Genomic DNA, 16,522 nt, shown 5'->3' with positions numbered 1-16,522 from the left:
ATTTTCCGCTGTCCCAAACTCTAGTGTTAACAAAGAGACAAAGTTTCTCACCATCTGATGTTTGGGAATGTGTAGGGCTGCTGGTGGTGGTGATTTTGTTTTATTTTGATCTCAAGATTTTGATCTGTTTGTCAGGTTTCTTGATCAGGTTATTAATCTGCATTTTTCTAGCATCCTTAATACCATGGTGGCCAAAAGACCACTGTCCGTTCAGTTAGTAGAGGTAGACAGGTTCTCTGATACTGACTGTATTTTTACCCCATCACTATGTTGCTAACAGTCATTGGACCTGTGTTTGTGGTAGAACAGTGCCAAGGCCTCAGCTGTCAACCTGGTGGAGGAGACCTGATGATTGTAGGTTGGCCACCATCTGTTGGAACTTTAACCTCCAGACTTAAGAGCACACACATCAGCTAACTGCTAAGAACTTGATATTTTTGCAAATTTTGAAAAGTCCTCCTATTCTAATACACCCTGTGCTTTTCAACTAAAAGTATGTCTCTCTTAAATATAAAATACTGATACACAATTGTATTTAAACTTAAGAATATTCTTTAAGATACTTTTCTTTTACCTAATAATAGAAAGTGATTTGTTTGTTTGAGAATTAGCTCAGGCTGGCCACCAGTTCACTCTGTCTGAGGGTGACCTTGAACTCCTGATCTGTCTTCCTGCCTCCATCTCCTAAATGTTTGGGTTACAGGTGTGTGCCACCACCAGACCCAGCTTCAGAAAGCAATGTCTCAGCACTGAACATTCTCAGTGAGTATAGTTAACTGACTGAAGTTGGGTCTTAACTTGAACTCGATAAATATTACTTGTCGCCATTTGTAAATTGCTTCATTAACAAGCACGACATGCCGCCTTGTGCTCAGTGGGCGTGTGTGTCCCCAGAAGGAAAGGGGAAAGCAGCTATGTCCCTGAGTGTAGAACAGATTAGAAACTGATGCTGACGTGGGCCAATGTCAGCTCAGTGCCAGGCCTCTCAGTTCCACAGGTACGAGCTGGTATGGGGGTAGGGAACTGGTGATGGGTCTGTGTACCGCAGCTCCATTGCGGTTCCCTCCTGTGCTCCCAGAGGCCAGGGAGCGTGTGCAGTAGAGTCCCAGATGAAAGGTATGCATCATGTGCAGTGGCCTCAGGGACACCTAGGTGCCTCTGGTTCCCACAAGGAACGTGTTCTAGACTCGCCCTGATTGAGTCCCACTCTTTATCCTTACACTTTTTATACATACACATTTGTGCGTAGGCTTCTGTTTGGCGCTTTTCATCTTGATGAATCCCACTACAGTTTCAGCTTTGTTGTTGTTGTTGTGGTGGTGGTGGTGGTGGTGGTGGTGGTGGTGGTGGTGGTGGTGGTAGTGGTGGTGATGTATTTAGGAGCTATTTAGAACATGAGTTGTATTCTTATAGAATATAATAAAATTGTTACTGGTAACAATTATGTCACCAGTGAAGCTAACGATCACAGGACTGGCTAAGATTTTGAGTGCATATCTCATGGAACAGACGACATTTAGATTAAGAGAAGTCAGTCTGAGATGCTGAGAGTAATTCCCCGAGTACATCTGGAAAGGATATATAATTGATTTTTAAAGGATCCATAATTGATTAATTGAAAACATCATTTGAAAAGCCCATTTATGATCCCTTCTGAGAGCAGTTTCAGAATGCTCTAGGTAGACAGCAAGCTAACTGGTACAAGTAACTTTTCATGTGGCCAAAGAGATAATTTATACCATACTAGAGAAAAAAAAAAAGAGAGAAACTCTGTTTGGCCTGCTTACTAACTGCTGCAATCCTTGTGCGTTCTTTCAGGTATGAGAAGGTGCCAGTCATCCTGGTCGGGAACAAAGTGGACCTGGAGAGTGAGCGTGAGGTGTCCGCCAGCGAAGGCCGCGCCTTGGCGGAGGAGTGGGGCTGCCCCTTTATGGAGACTTCTGCTAAGAGTAAGACAATGGTGGATGAGCTCTTTGCTGAAATTGTGAGGCAGATGAACTATGCCGCTCAGCCTGACAAAGACGACCCGTGCTGTTCTGCCTGTAACATACAATAGCATTGGAGCATGGCTGCCCCGACAGGAGTCCTACAGTCTTGGAGGCAACAGGAACCTGGTCTGCTGTATCACAGCCTGTAGGATGGGTGGGGTGTGAGTCCACGGTGCACCATGACCTTCAGGCCGGATGGCCCCTGACACCTCTGAGTGCCTGTGGGTTCCGTGACTACAGCTTCTGCCTCTGTCCTCCATACATCTGCAACCTGAAGGCACCACCGCCAAGCTACAGGGTGACCTGATTTGACGTGATGATGGCATTGCCATTGACAGTGACAGAAGCCACTGTTGTGTAAACTAAAAATAATCATGAGAGAGAAACCAGAAGAATTCCTATGGTCACTAACAATTAAAATATTTTGTTGTCTTAAAAAAAAATAAAGGAGAAATATTTTCCTACAAGAGTCAGGAATGGGTGGAGCTTCTAGCCCCTGTATTCCATCCAGTAAAACAGCAAAGCAGAGAGACTCTGCTCAGCTGACATGTTTCTAGTTTTCAAATTGATGCCTAATCGTAGATATTATCCTAATTCGTGACATGAAATTCACTCACATATCAATCCTCAACAGAGTAAAAGTCAGAACAAGGCTGTGTGAAAACCCAATCTGGCTTTAGAATTTGTTGAATCACCTGCTCTGCCACAGAAAATAGTCTCTTGGGGGTTTATGAGAATTGAATCGCACACCCACCCTGTGCTAACGGACCAGGGATGGTCTCTATTTACTGAACAAAAAAGAATCGACTGAGATGAAGAACCCAGCCTTACTAACGAGCCTCGTAGCCGATTCACCATCGCAGAAGGAAAGTGAAGCCATGTTACACCCACGCTCCCGTCTGCAGACACCCCACAGGACAGTACAGACATCGTGGCTGTGTGTGTGTGTGTGTGTGTGTGTGTGTGTGTGTGTTCATGAAAGCAGTCTTTATGGGCCATGGTTGCGATGGGACCCTTGGCTCACCTGCTTTGGAAATCCAGTTTGCTGTATCACAGCTTTATTGTGGGCATTTAAAAAAAAAAAAACAGATTGAATAACCTGTGAAATAATTTAGGCTTAAAAGCAGAGTATAAATTATTTTAGGGAGGGAAGGAAGGGACACTAAACCTCTTCTCTTCCCTTTCCTGGAGCCTCACAGAAGCTTGTCATGTCCTTGCCCACCCTGAAGGCTGAAGTGGCCACTGCACTCACTCTGCCTGAGCAAGCGAGGCTTCGGTTTCGAGGGGTGCTTACGCTCCAGCATTTTTGGTCCTCATGGCCGTGAAGTGTTTATTATTTGCATGAGTAATGGCACAGGAGAAAAAATTGTATGTGTGAGTTTCCCAATCGAGCATGGAAGGGTCCTCACCTCCCGTAGAGGCGTCAGTGCTGGTGGATGTCTTGAGCCTGCCCTCTGAAGATCAGTCTGGCCTTCAGAACCGCAGTGTCGCCAAGCCTGGATGCACTTAGGGCCTACGCCTTCTCAGCTCCACAGTCTCCTGCAAGTAACCACTTTGTCTCGTGTGTACCAGAGAGAAGAGTGTGTTTGTGTGTGCATGTGTGTTTATCGTTCCTAAGAATTTGGCACAATTCAGAGGCCATCGCCTCGACTTAGAATCTATACCACAGAACACAATGTATAAGCAAGCATTCTTTTTAATTATTAGTCTCTTACAAGCCATTGGAATCTCCCCCACCCCAGGTATTTAGTAGCTGGCTTTAAGTTTACAAGATGGGGGAAGAGGTTAATGGTGTTTATCACATGTGAGAAAAAAATAAATAATGTGGGTAAAACCAGGTTGTGGGTGTTAGAGAGTCTTTGATAATTCACTGTCTTCAGCGCCATTTTCCTCACTTAGGCAGTACCACATTTTATAGGACAAAAAGTCCTAACAGTTTTCTTGAATTAAAGTTTATTACGTAAAAGTTGATTTTGACTCAGACATATTGAAAAATTGAACTGAAGAAGTATGTTTCATCTGCTGAAGTAGATATACTAGTGTGAGACCTCTGAGGTCTCTAACTTGTCCAACTAATTCTAATTTTTAGAATCCCATAACAAACAGCAGTTTATGATATTGCGTATTAGAAGCAGCTGCATGCACAGATTCCACAGCTTCACATCCTGGATGGCCCTGCAAACACAGAAAGGGTGTGAGGCAGGAGAAACGGGCAAGGTGTGAAGTGGGGGCGTTTACTAGGCATCTGGGCGACTTCCTAGAGCCCCGCGATTACACCAGTTCTTCATAGTACCCAGACATCGCTTCCCTAGGCCAGACTGTGCCACGCCCTCTCCCTGTTCCTCTGCTGCAAGTCTGACTGACGGTTGTGCATGATGTTTGCCAAGATGGGGATAAAAACCCAAGGACAGGAAAATGACACTTGTCAGCACATGAAACGGCAGGGCGCAGAGGTGAGCCAGCCCATCAATGTTTCTTTAAAGCCTGATCCGCCTAGCAACTAGATATATGAAAGTTTGTTCTAACATGCCTTAAAAGTATGGTTTGACCCAAAGACCCACTATTTCTTTAGCTATTATTTAGGGTTTTTTTCCCTTTGTTTTTTATTTTTCACACAGAGCCAGGTGTTTGCTTTGTTTTGTTTTAGGTTTATTTTAAGGTGTAACTTGCGGGTTCTTTTAAGCTATGGCAGTGACGGTGACCAACTCAACGCCTTCCTCAGTTTCCACAAGACAAGCCAGCGTCTCCTGGGAAGCCTTCCAGGTGTTTCTGTACACTGAGAGGCGCTTAGAAGCTCCCACCCTCTGCTTTGTAGAATTGGGGCCTGACAGGGCACTCCAGTTGTCCTCACTCTCTGCCGTGATGTGACAAAACTACTGATGCTTGCTTGCTCTCTGGGTCGCCCGCTACGCTGCCACGTGCGGTCCAGTGCGAGTGTTGCTGCTGGTGGTGAATGTGAAGGGGCCTTGCCCTCCACTGCTGTCCGGTTGCTCAGTGGCTCAGTTTCTCCATCAGTAGCCCCGCCCCAACCCCCCGCCCCGCCCCAACCCCACGCCCCGCCCCAACCCCACGCCCCGCCCCCACCCGTTAGCACTGGCTCAGCTTTAACTCTCCTCAGCCAATCAGATATTAAAGACCGTGGGGGTCCTCTTGTTTAACTTGTCCTCGTGTGTCTGTTAAACCTCGATCAGGGTTTCTAGAATGGCTGCAGTAGATTTTGAAAACAGACTTACCATTATCGATTTGGGGTTTCCCAGAGATTCAGTTCACAGTTAATTGTTGAACTCTAATACAACTGACCATTTAGAAGTGAACAACAGCTTATTGTTTTGTAACAGTGTCGGGCAAGCCCTGACCTTTCAATTGAAACATGGATTGTCATTATAACTCAATGCAAATTCAACAGTTGTATTTGGAGTTAAATTATTTTAACAAATAAATTTATTTAATGAAAGTCTGGCTTGTGTTTGTTGCTTAAACCTGTGCAGTGTATTCACAACACACAGAAACAGGGCATTGCCAGATAATGCACCAGGCACTCTTCATAAAGAACCCCTGAAACCAAACTAACCACAGGCTCATTCCATAGCAAGGGAGGGTGATTGGTCGTTTTCTTGGTCTTTAAAATAGCACGAGGAAGGTTTGTAAATCAGCATAAACACCATCTTGGTAAGTATTTTCTTTTCCTTATCTTAATCCCAGTTGGTTCATTTGGGGATTCTAGGTAGTTCACATTCGTTAGCATTGGCCTTATGGTCCAGCCAGCAGCGCTGGAATTCTCAGTGTCTGCCCAGCACTGGATTGAGGTGGACTTTTTGTCTTCAGATCATGTGAAGGTACCAGAAGCTAAAGGCTGCTGGGCTGTGGGGCCGGCGTGGTCTATATGGGGTCCCGCTGTGCTGTGGGGCTGGTGTGGCCTCTGTGGGGCTGGTGTGGCCTCTGTGGGGTCCCGCTGTGCTGTGGGGCTGGTGTGGCCTCTGTGGGGCTGGTGTGGCCTCTGTGGGGTCCAGCTGTGCTGTGGGGCTTGTGTGGCCTCTGTGGGGTCCTGCTGTGCTGTGGGGCTTGTGTGGCCTCTGTGGGGTCCCACTGTGCTGTGGGGCTGGTATGGCCTCTGTGGGGTCCTGCTGTGCTGTGGGGCTGGTATGGCCTCTGTGGGGTCCTGCTGTGCTGTGGGGCTTGTGTGGCCTCCGTGGGGTCCTGCTGTGCTGTGGGACTGACGTCTATATGGGGCTCCGTGAACACTGACAGATGCTGCTTTTGGATGTGGCCTCCGCTGTTCTGATAAGGCGCCTATTCATCCTCTGCCCGGTTAAAGGCTGCCTTTGGCCGTGTGCTCTTCAGTCTCCTGGCAGCCTTCCAGCAGCTGAGGAGCGCCATTGTCTTAGAGTATAGGAACGATTTGAATGAGCATAACAGAGGCACTGTACGCAGAATGTCAGATATTTCAAGGAAAAATGCCTATATTTTAATAATCAGTATCTGCTGACTGGCGTCCCAGTCCATTTGACGTGTTTAGAAGGTGTACTTAGCAAGTTCTTACTTTAGCTGCTGGACTAGCTGGGACCAAGAAGAAATACTCTGAAACTCCATCAGGTTTACATTCACTGTGTCTTAACGATACATACATGGCTGAAGGAGTTATAAGCCAACCAGGGACAGTCCCTGCCGGCCTGCAGGACCTGTGGGCCCGAAGGTGTCAGAGAGTCCCAGGAGAGGCGACGGATGTTTTAAAGCAGCTATATGGCTGTGTACGCACACTGGCCCTTTGTTTGTTGTTATTATTATTTTGCTTAGATTTTGTGATATATGAACAGCTATTGGTGGTACACCTCCTCCAGCTCAATAAATATTAGGTTTTAAGAGAATTGCATGTCTCTTAGGTGCTTGGATAGATTATTATATTCTTCACATATTTCCCTAAAACATGATCTTCATGTTACCGCCTCAGAATGCCTTCAAAGACTTGTTAACCCACAAAAAGGTAGAGGGCAGACAGCTCAGGAGATTAAATACAAAAGCACTTGTTCAGCAGTTGTGCATTAAGAGAAAGAAACACGGGGTACAAAAGCACCCCTCACCCTTCTGGAGCCAACTATGGGTGCCTATGGCCTGGGAACACAGATTCAGGTTACCCCGAATACAGTTTTTCAAAGTGGCACAAATTCATGACTAGATCAAGGCTTGTTCCACAAACGCGTGGTGGGTTACGGCAGTTGGGAATTCACTGCCGTGGGTCTCAGAGGCGGATGGCAATCCTCAGCCTTCGGGCGAGTGGATGCTATTGGTCTCTTGGTACATGGTGTTTGCCTGATGTCACAGGGGCAGATGTTAGCTCACACAGAGAGATGGGGGCTAAGGATAGCCCAGAATAAGTTGGTTCTGTATCTGTCCCATTCTAGCCCTGCACAAGCAGAGAATCCTTCACAGCAGTGAGGCTTTTTTTCTGGAAACTTCAGGTCACACCTGATTTGCTTGACTTCATTCTAGTACTAGATCTTACGAATTCAGAGATGCAGAAGGTATCCAAGATCCCTTTGTACTTGTATCTACAACTGAACGGTGACTATGCTTTGTGTCCGACTTGCTCTAACTTGCAGGAGCCCAGGTTCTAGTGAAAGCAGGAAGAGGGAGTCAGCCCAAGCCCGGAAACGACCGCCTCTGCTGTGCACTGTCCTGTCAGGTGTCAGGCGGCTGTAGCACACGGGACACAGCCTGTGGCTTCTTAGAGGAAAAGTGTTTCTGTTCAGTCTGAACGGCACACAGCATGTGCCCTTCACACAGAACTGAGGTGCAGAGCCAAGCTTTTCTGTTCCTTGGGGTCTCACACTGCAGCCCAGGTTGGCCTCAGATTTACCGCTTCCTCCACCCCAGCCTTCTCCATGCCAGGGGTGCAGGTGTGACCCATTGCTTCTGACTGATCAGAGCTTTTAAACGACCCTTCCCCCTCTGGTACTTCTCATGCTCCCTGCTGCCGCATAAGCCCTACATTTCAAGGGTTACTCTGTCACTCAGCCCTGTGCAGGACACGGAGACAGGCACATACGTAGCATCCCAAATACTGTAAATGTCCGAGTCCCATCTGCCCGCCATTTTGTTAAAAGGCAAGATACAGATGAGCCTCCTGGGAAGAAATGGCATGTGCCTTCCATGCACATGTATGTGAGGCCTCAGATCATGACTTGTGACTAAAAGGAAATGAAATAAGAAAATATAAAACAAAGCCTATTCACTCACACAGCGGGATGCATTGTGTAATTGTTACAGATGACTGTTTTGTTTCTTCATAAACACTGCAGGCAACTAAACAGTCTCATCATGAACTTGAAACAGTAAGGTGGTTACCCTTAGTGTCCACCTCTCAGAGCTGCGTTGCTGCAGCCTTGAGTGTGTGGTCAGAGGGGAAAGAGCAAACAGAAATGGCTGGGCCGCTGAAACCACGCCGGGGAGCCAGGACAGAGACTTCTTGGGAAAGCCCTAGGCAGATATCTTTAAACCGGGCCTGGCAGTAACCTTCACTGAGGAAATGTGATCCTAAAGGGAAACTAATGGAATGGTTCATGTTTTCAGAGGAATTTCGAATAGCAGCAAAGAATACATCTCATTTTAAATGTGAAGTTCCTAATGTCCGTCTAATTGTAAAAATAATATATATATATTACATTTATTTGTGTGTGTGCATGTATATGTGGCGTGTGTGTGTGTGTGTGTGTGTGTGTGCCAGTCAGAGGACAGCTTCTGGAAGTAAACTCTCTTCTTCTACCCCATGGGTTCAGAGGATCTAACTCACATTGCCGGGGTTGACAACAGGAGCCGTTAGCCGTTGAGCCATCATCCCTCCAACCCCTAATGCTCCTGTAAGCAATCACGTCTCACAGTGACTGCAGGTCTCCCTCCTGAACAAATACTGTCTTACATGGTAGCACACCCTTGGCCTATGCGGGAATCGAACAACATAGCCACCCTAGTCCCTCTTTGCTAATGACGATTGGATGCTTTCTCTGTTGCCATGGAAACTGCCTTGGGAGGTTTTGAAGATAGGGTTCTCCTCCAAGATTCACAGTTCTGAACCTTAGAGAACCTTGGTGTTCCATTGGTGAGTTCAGACGCTCCACTGCACTTAGAATGTGGCCGGCCTGCAGGCCCAGCTGCCCTCTCTGCTCCGGGGAAGGTGAAGTGTTCACTCCATGAATTCTTTTTAGATGGAACCGTCTTCTTTATTGGCATTAGTTTACCTGACACAGTCGATGTCCAATATGACAGCAATGACTACACCACCTCACATGGAATTGATTTAAATGTATAGCTATTGAATTGAAGAAACGATTTGTTCTTAGCACTAGCCAAACCACAATTCACACAAGCTACATGAATGCTGTGTGTGTCCATCACCACAGGAATTCCAATAAGTAGATTCTAATACAAGCCATCAAGTTTTGTATGTCCAGAGACAGACTAAGCACACATCTACAGATTCAGTGTGAGTGTGCTCCTGCATGGTCATAAATGCTCACATCTACAGATTCAGTGTGAGTGTGCTCCTGCATGCTCATAAATGCTCACATCTACAGATTCAGTGTGAGTGTGCTCCTGCGTGCTCATAAATGCTCACATCTACAGATTCAGTGTGAGTGTGCTCCTGCGTGCTCATAAATGCTCACATCTACAGATTCAGTGTGAGTGTGCTCCTGCGTGCTCATAAATGCACACATCTACAGCATTCAGTGTGAGTGTGCTCCTGCGTGGTCATAAATGCTCACATCTACAGATTCAGTGTGAGTGTGCTCCTGCGTGCTCATAAATGCACACATCTACAGATTCAGTGTGAGTGTGCTCCTGCGTGCTCATAAATGCTCACATCTACAGATTCAGTGTGAGTGTGCTCCTGCGTGCTCATAAATGCTCACATCTACAGATTCAGTGTGAGTGTGCTCCTGCGTGCTCATAAATGCACACATCTACAGCATTCAGTGTGAGTGTGCTCCTGCGTGCTCATAAATGCTCACATCTACAGCATTCAGTGTGAGTGTGCTCCTGCGTGCTCATAAATGCACACATCTACAGAATTCAGTGTGAGTGTGATCCTGTGTGCTCATAAATGCACACATCTACAGATTCAGTGTGAGTGTGCTCCTGCATGCTCATAAATGCTCACATCTACAGCATTCAGTGTGAGTGTGCTCCTGCGTGCTCATAAATGCACACATCTACAGATTCAGTGTGAGTGTGCTCCTGTGTGCTCATAAATGCTCACATCTACAGATTCAGTGTGAGTGTGCTCCTGCGTGCTCATAAATGCTCACATCTACAGCATTCAGTGTGAGTGTGCTCCTGCGTGCTCATAAATGCTCACATCTACAGATTCAGTGTGAGTGTGCTCCTGCGTGCTCCTAAATGCTCACATCTACAGCATTCAGTGTGAGTGTGCTCATAAATGCTCACATCTACAGCATTCAGTGTGAGTGTGCTCCTGCGTGCTCATAAATGCTCACATCTACAGCATTCAGTGTGAGTGTGCTCCTGCGTGCTCATAAATGCTCACATCTACAGCATTCAGTGTGAGTGTGCTCCTGCGTGCTCATAAATGCACACATCTACAGATTCAGTGTGAGTGTGCTCCTGCGTGCTCATAAATGCTCACATCTACAGCATTCAGTGTGAGTGTGCTCCTGCGTGCTCATAAATGCTCACATCTACAGATTCAGTGTGAGTGTGCTCCTGCATGCTCATAAATGCTCACATCTACAGCACTCAGTGTGAGTGTGCTCCTGCGTGCTCATAAATGCTCACATCTACAGCATTCAGTGTGAGTGTGCTCCTGCGTGCTCATAAATGCACACATCTACAGCATTCAGTGTGAGTGTACTCCTGCGTGCTCATAAATGCACACATCTACAGATTCAGTGTGAGTGTGCTCCTGCATGCTCATAAATGCTCACATCTACAGCACTCAGTGTGAGTGTGCTCCTGCGTGCTCATAAATGCTCACATCTACAGCATTCAGTGTGAGTGTGCTCCTGCGTGCTCATAAATGCACACATCTACAGCATTCAGTGTGAGTGTGCTCCTGCGTGCTCATAAATGCACACATCTACAGATTCAGTGTGAGTGTGCTCCTGCGTGCTCATAAATGCTCGCATCTACAGATTCAGTGTGTGTGCTCCTGCGTGCTCATAAATGCTCACATCTACAGCATTCAGTGTGAGTGTGCTCCTGCGTGGTCATAAATGCTCACATCTACAGATTCAGTGTGAGTGTGCTCCTGCGTGCTCATAAATGCTCACATCTACAGCATTCAGTGTGAGTGTGCTCCTACGTGCTCATAAATGCTCACATCTACAGCATTCAGTGTGAGTGTGCTCCTGCGTGCTCATAAATGCACACATCTACAGAATTCAGTGTGAGTGTGCTCCTGCGTGGTCATAAATGCTCACATCTACAGATTCAGTGTGAGTGTGCTCCTGCGTGCTCATAAATGCTCACATCTACAGCATTCAGTGTGAGTGTGCTCCTGCGTGCTCATAAATGCTCACATCTACAGCATTCAGTGTGAGTGTGCTCCTGCGTGCTCATAAATGCTCACATCTACAGCATTCAGTGTGAGTGTGCTCCTGCGTGCTCATAAATCCACACATCTACAGATTCAGTGTGAGTGTGCTCCTGCGTGCTCATAAATGCTCACATCTACAGATTCAGTGTGAGTGTGCTCCTGCGTGCTCATAAATGCTCACATCTACAGATTCAGTGTGAGTGTGCTCCTGCGTGCTCATAAATGCTCACATCTACAGATTCAGTGTGAGTGTGCTCCTGCGTGCTCATAAATGCTCACATCTACAGATTCAGTGTGAGTGTGCTCCTGCATGGTCATAAATGCACACATCTACAGCATTCAGTGTGAGTGTGCTCCTGCGTGCTCATAAATGCTCACATCTACAGCATTCAGTGTGAGTGTGCTCCTGCATGCTCATAAATGCTCACATCTACAGCACTCAGTGTGAGTGTGCTCCTGCGTGCTCATAAATGCTCACATCTACAGATTCAGTGTGAGTGTGCTCCTGCATGGTCATAAATGCACACATCTACAGCATTCAGTGTGAGTGTGCTCCTGCGTGGTGATAAATGTTCACAAACTCATAGAAAGGCTGATGCTCTATTTAATACTGTTGTAATCTTGAGACTCTTTTTAAAAATCTGTGGTGTGTGTGTGTGTGTGTGTTGTTGTTGTTGTTGTTGTTTTTGTAAAAATGCTTGTACCTCTACCCAGGTCATCCTTACGAAGCCATTAACCTTCTAACCTTTACAGAGGTCTTCTTGTCCTGAACTACAAAGTGACTGTTGAGTGAACCCCAGAGAGCTCCCTCTCTCTGCCTGCCCAGCACCAGCCACTATAGCACCCACCATACCAGCACTTCTTAGGTGGCCTCTGGGGCTCAAACTCAGGTCCCTGTGCTCCTGATGTAGCCCAGTCCGCCACCTTGATTCTTAATGTGGGGGTCTTGAGCATGCACACTGGACTTTGCAAATGATGTAGGCAGTCCTGCACAGAGAAGGGTGAACTTGCAGCCTCCTCTCTATTGAGATAGTCAGGACAGACAGTTGACACTCTAGAAAATATCCAAGTTCCCAGAATCCTTTGGGCCAGATCAACAGAGACCCTTTGAGGGGGAATTCAGCTTTTAACACTTACTCTCGGCAATAGGAAATGCTTCGAACCATTTCTGGAACCTCCAGCCCGGGGAGGACTGCAGGCTCTCTGGCTGGTGTTCGATGACATGGCTGCTGCTCTACCCGGGCGCGCTTCCTTCCCCTCAGGCAGGGGTGCCAGTGCCTTGCTTCCACCTTTAATCTTTTTGTTTAAAAGATGTATTTATTTTTTATTTATATGAGTACACTATTGCTCTCTTCAGACACACAAGAAGAGATCATCAGATCCTATTACAGATGGTTGTGAGCCACCATGTGGTTGCTGGGAATTGAACTCCGGACCTCTGGAAGAGCACTTGGTGCTCTTAACCGCTGAGCCATCTCTACAGCTCCACCTTTAAACCTTTTTCTTCTTCACCTATTTGTTCCTTTCCTCTTGTGTCCACACACCATAAGCATGAGGCATTTTATTTGGTAATTAAACGTTGTTAAAAGACCCTGACTAAAACATGGTGGCACATACACCAGCTTTTGCCATCTGGTAAAAGTTAGCTAGCTAAGGCTAACCCAGCACTAACAACAGACACATTAAAACCAAAAGCAGCCAGGGTGTTATGAGGAACTTCACTGGTTACTCGCCATGATATCCACCATCACAAAGCAAAATAGCAACCACTCCAGTCTCAGTCTGCTGAGATTCATCCACTGTCCTGAGAAGAGAAAGGTCTTCCAGACCAAATGGTCCTCCCATATTTTTTCCAAACCATACTAATTTCAAGTTCACAGAAAAATGTTGTTTCTAATGCAGTAGTAGCGTTAGAAACAACAATATGGTGAATATCGAGGTCATTTTCAGGTACCTTGGGATTTAATTGCATGATGGGTCACTTTTAGTTATGTTTGAGTTGAACTAACATTTACATTGATGTTGTATTCCCTGATTCTGCGTGACCTAGGTCTGTATCCAATGGCAGAAGGCCCACAGTGTATCAATACAAATTACAAAGGCAGGACCAGCAAAGAAGGAAATGCTGGAAGCTTCTGGCCTCTTGGCTGAGTCCCCCAAGGTTCAGGGATCTGAACCCCTGGTCCTCAGTTGACAGCAATCCTTGGGTATGTGCGTCGCCCTGGCTGGGGAAACACGGCACTAGGGACAGACTTCGAAGGTTCATAGACTCTCCTATTCCCAGGCCCCGTTATGCTTTGTGTTTGCGGTTGAGGATGCACGCTCTGCGCTTCCTGTTGTCACCATCTGCTGCCCTGCCTCCCTGGCATCATGAGCTCTTTCTGGAACTGTAAGCCAAAACTTTAGGGGTTTTTTTGTTCATTTGTTTGTTTTGTTTTTTGTTTCATTAGCATAGCGTAGAGTTTCTTTAGGGTATGGGGAGGGGAGTTAAGAGGGTGGTAGAGACAGAGAAAGGCAGAGAGAAGGAGAGAGTAGAAAAGTAGAGGCCGCCATGACCATGTGGGGGGAGGGAGAGAGAAGCAAGTGGCAAACAGGAGTAGGAGAGTAAGAGCTAAACTTTAGGTTTTATAAGGTGGGTTTGGTCAAGGTGTTTATCACGCAACAGAAAGTAAGCAATGCTGTGCATAATGACTGAGCACCTGAGGTCCCCTGAACTCGCAGTGGAAGGAGAAAGCCAGCTCTAAAAGCTGACCACTAACCTCCACCTGCGCCATGGCATTTGCCTACACTTGCACAACACACACACACACACACAGAGAGAGAGAGAGAGAGAGAGAGAGAGAGAGAGAGAGAGAGAGAGAGAACACACAGAGACATGCACACACAGAGACACAAATAACAACAATAATGATAATCAATTAATCTTAAATTGGAGAGCCAGAGATGCTCATGCTGTCCTATAAAACATATTCTCAAGTTTCAGTGTCGTGTGATGAAGGAGAATTTGCAAACTGCACACATCACCTATTGACTAGAGACAAAGGAAAGTAACTTATTAGTCACAATGCATACCAAATAGTCTCGATTTTTTTTAAAACAAAGTCCTCCTACTCACTGAGTTCCCTGGCAGCCAAGGAGAAGAGGAAAGCAAGACTATAACATTGAAGTGTGATAAAAATAGCCGACTGTGGATGTTTGTGGCAGGTGCTTCCTTGGGTCCTCTGAAAGGCACTCTGTATAACGCAGGCTAAGACCCTATCATCCTACAGGATGGCTGTCCCTGGTTAATGGTCCGATCCTTGCCATCTGCTTGTGCATACAACTATTCTCGTTGATATTACTGTTCAGAAGATGGCTTCTTATTCTTCGGTAAGGGTCAAACTTTGAAAAATTTGACTTAGGGTATTCCAGGAAGAAGACAGATGTGGTTGGTTTCTTCTGATACCGGCCCAGTGATAATAGCAGTGTGGTAAGGGCCTGTGAGGGGCTCAAGTGCGGGCTTCAGAGTTTAGTGGCCTCTCAGTTCTCTCAGGCCCCAGCCAAGAGTGGAGTTGGTGGTGTGTTCATGTTCTCAGCTTGGGAGGCTGCTGCTTACCAACTCCAGGAGTGACTTTACTGAGTCCTGCTCTAGGATATTATGGTTGCAATAAGAGGTAGAACTAGCTTGTGCGATGGAAAATAATGGAGTGAGGGATAAATCTAATGAGGAAAAAACCAGTTGTAATCTTACCTCAGAAGACCAGCATGCTTAGGGAAATGTATTTTAAAGTTGAATTAGGCAGTGGGTTATTGCAGCATTTATTCAGATTTGTATGTCTGATTGCAAAGCTACAATAGCTCGCTGCACCTTTCGGGGAGCAGAAGCTTGCTTCTAATGCCTGGTTAAACTGCACGCGACATCGCTGGAAAGTAAAGCCTGAAAGAATGTAGAATCAAAGTGGGAGCCACACTCAGATGCTCCCGGCAACGATGGCGTGATCACATACATGTACATGAGTCACACACACACACACACACACACACACACACACACACACTTTTAAAGGAAAAATACTAGAGACAATCCTAACATGGTGAAGGAATGTGCCTCGTGATTCTTCTGCCCAGTGATGCCTCTGCCCCATGATGCCTCTGCCCCATGATCCCTCTGCCCCACTGATTCCTCTGCCCCATGATTTCTCTGCCCCATGATTCCTCTGCCCCATGATTCTTCTGCCCCATGATTTCTCTGCCCCATGATTCCTCTGCCCCATGATTCCTCTGCCCCATGATGCCTCTGCCCCATGATTCCTCTGCCCCATGATTCCTCTGCCCCATGATGCCTCTGCCCCATGATTCCTCTGCCCCATGATTTCTCTGCCCTGTGGTTCCTCTGTCATTTCTATTTAACATTATTCAAGAAATCTTACCAAATTCAATAAAACAAGAAAAAGATATGATACAAATAAGAAATAGTAGAAATTAAAGAAAAATATTATAGGTGCAAATCTATTTGGGAAATTTGTTAATTGTTAGAAGAGCAATTTAACTAAAAGTAACAAAGTAAGACTACTGAAATTGGTACCGCATGTGCTCAGTTAATTGATAACTGTGAAAACTCATTCCACTCCTATCCCCAACATGAAACAAAATGTCATTTTGGGGGTATTGATAAAACGATGGTATAGTTTTGAACATAAGTTAAAAGGGAGTATCAGAAAAATTTAACAACATACAAAAAGGTGTTGGGTCTTGGTTTCAAAATGGTTGCTATGAAACCAAAAATAATTGAAGTGAAAACTGAATATACTATTGCAGAGAATCAAGCCTGTCGATGCTGCACTAGCTCTGCCCGAGTCACAGGCAAGTGCTCAAGCTTCCTAAACACAGTCTCTTCAGCTGGCAAGTGACAGTGGCACACAGTGAGGACTGAGGAGATCGTTTCATCTCTGCATAATGGCTGCTATGGGTTTTTTTTTTTATTTATTGTTCTATTAGAAGTAAAACC

General features: G+C 46.1%; 1 protein-coding gene across 1 annotated transcript in view; it reads left to right on the top strand.

The window, feature by feature from the left end:
• The window catches only part of Rap2a (RAP2A, member of RAS oncogene family), a 31,084-nt gene extending 25,642 nt beyond the window's left edge, over positions 1–5,442 (top strand). The window contains exon 2 of the mRNA XM_052190632.1: positions 1,819–5,442. Within this exon, the coding sequence (XP_052046592.1) occupies positions 1,819–2,056 (238 nt within the window). The 3' untranslated portion in view covers positions 2,057–5,442. The remainder of the gene's footprint in view (positions 1–1,818) is intronic.
• The last annotated feature ends 11,080 nt before the right edge of the window (positions 5,443–16,522 follow it).

The sequence above is a fragment of the Apodemus sylvaticus genome, chromosome 8 (assembly GCF_947179515.1).
Source record: "Apodemus sylvaticus chromosome 8, mApoSyl1.1, whole genome shotgun sequence".
NCBI classification, from domain to species: Eukaryota; Metazoa; Chordata; class Mammalia; order Rodentia; family Muridae; genus Apodemus; species Apodemus sylvaticus.
The sequence above is the reverse complement of the archived record's forward strand: the minus strand, read 5'-3'. Positions and strand labels throughout refer to the sequence as shown.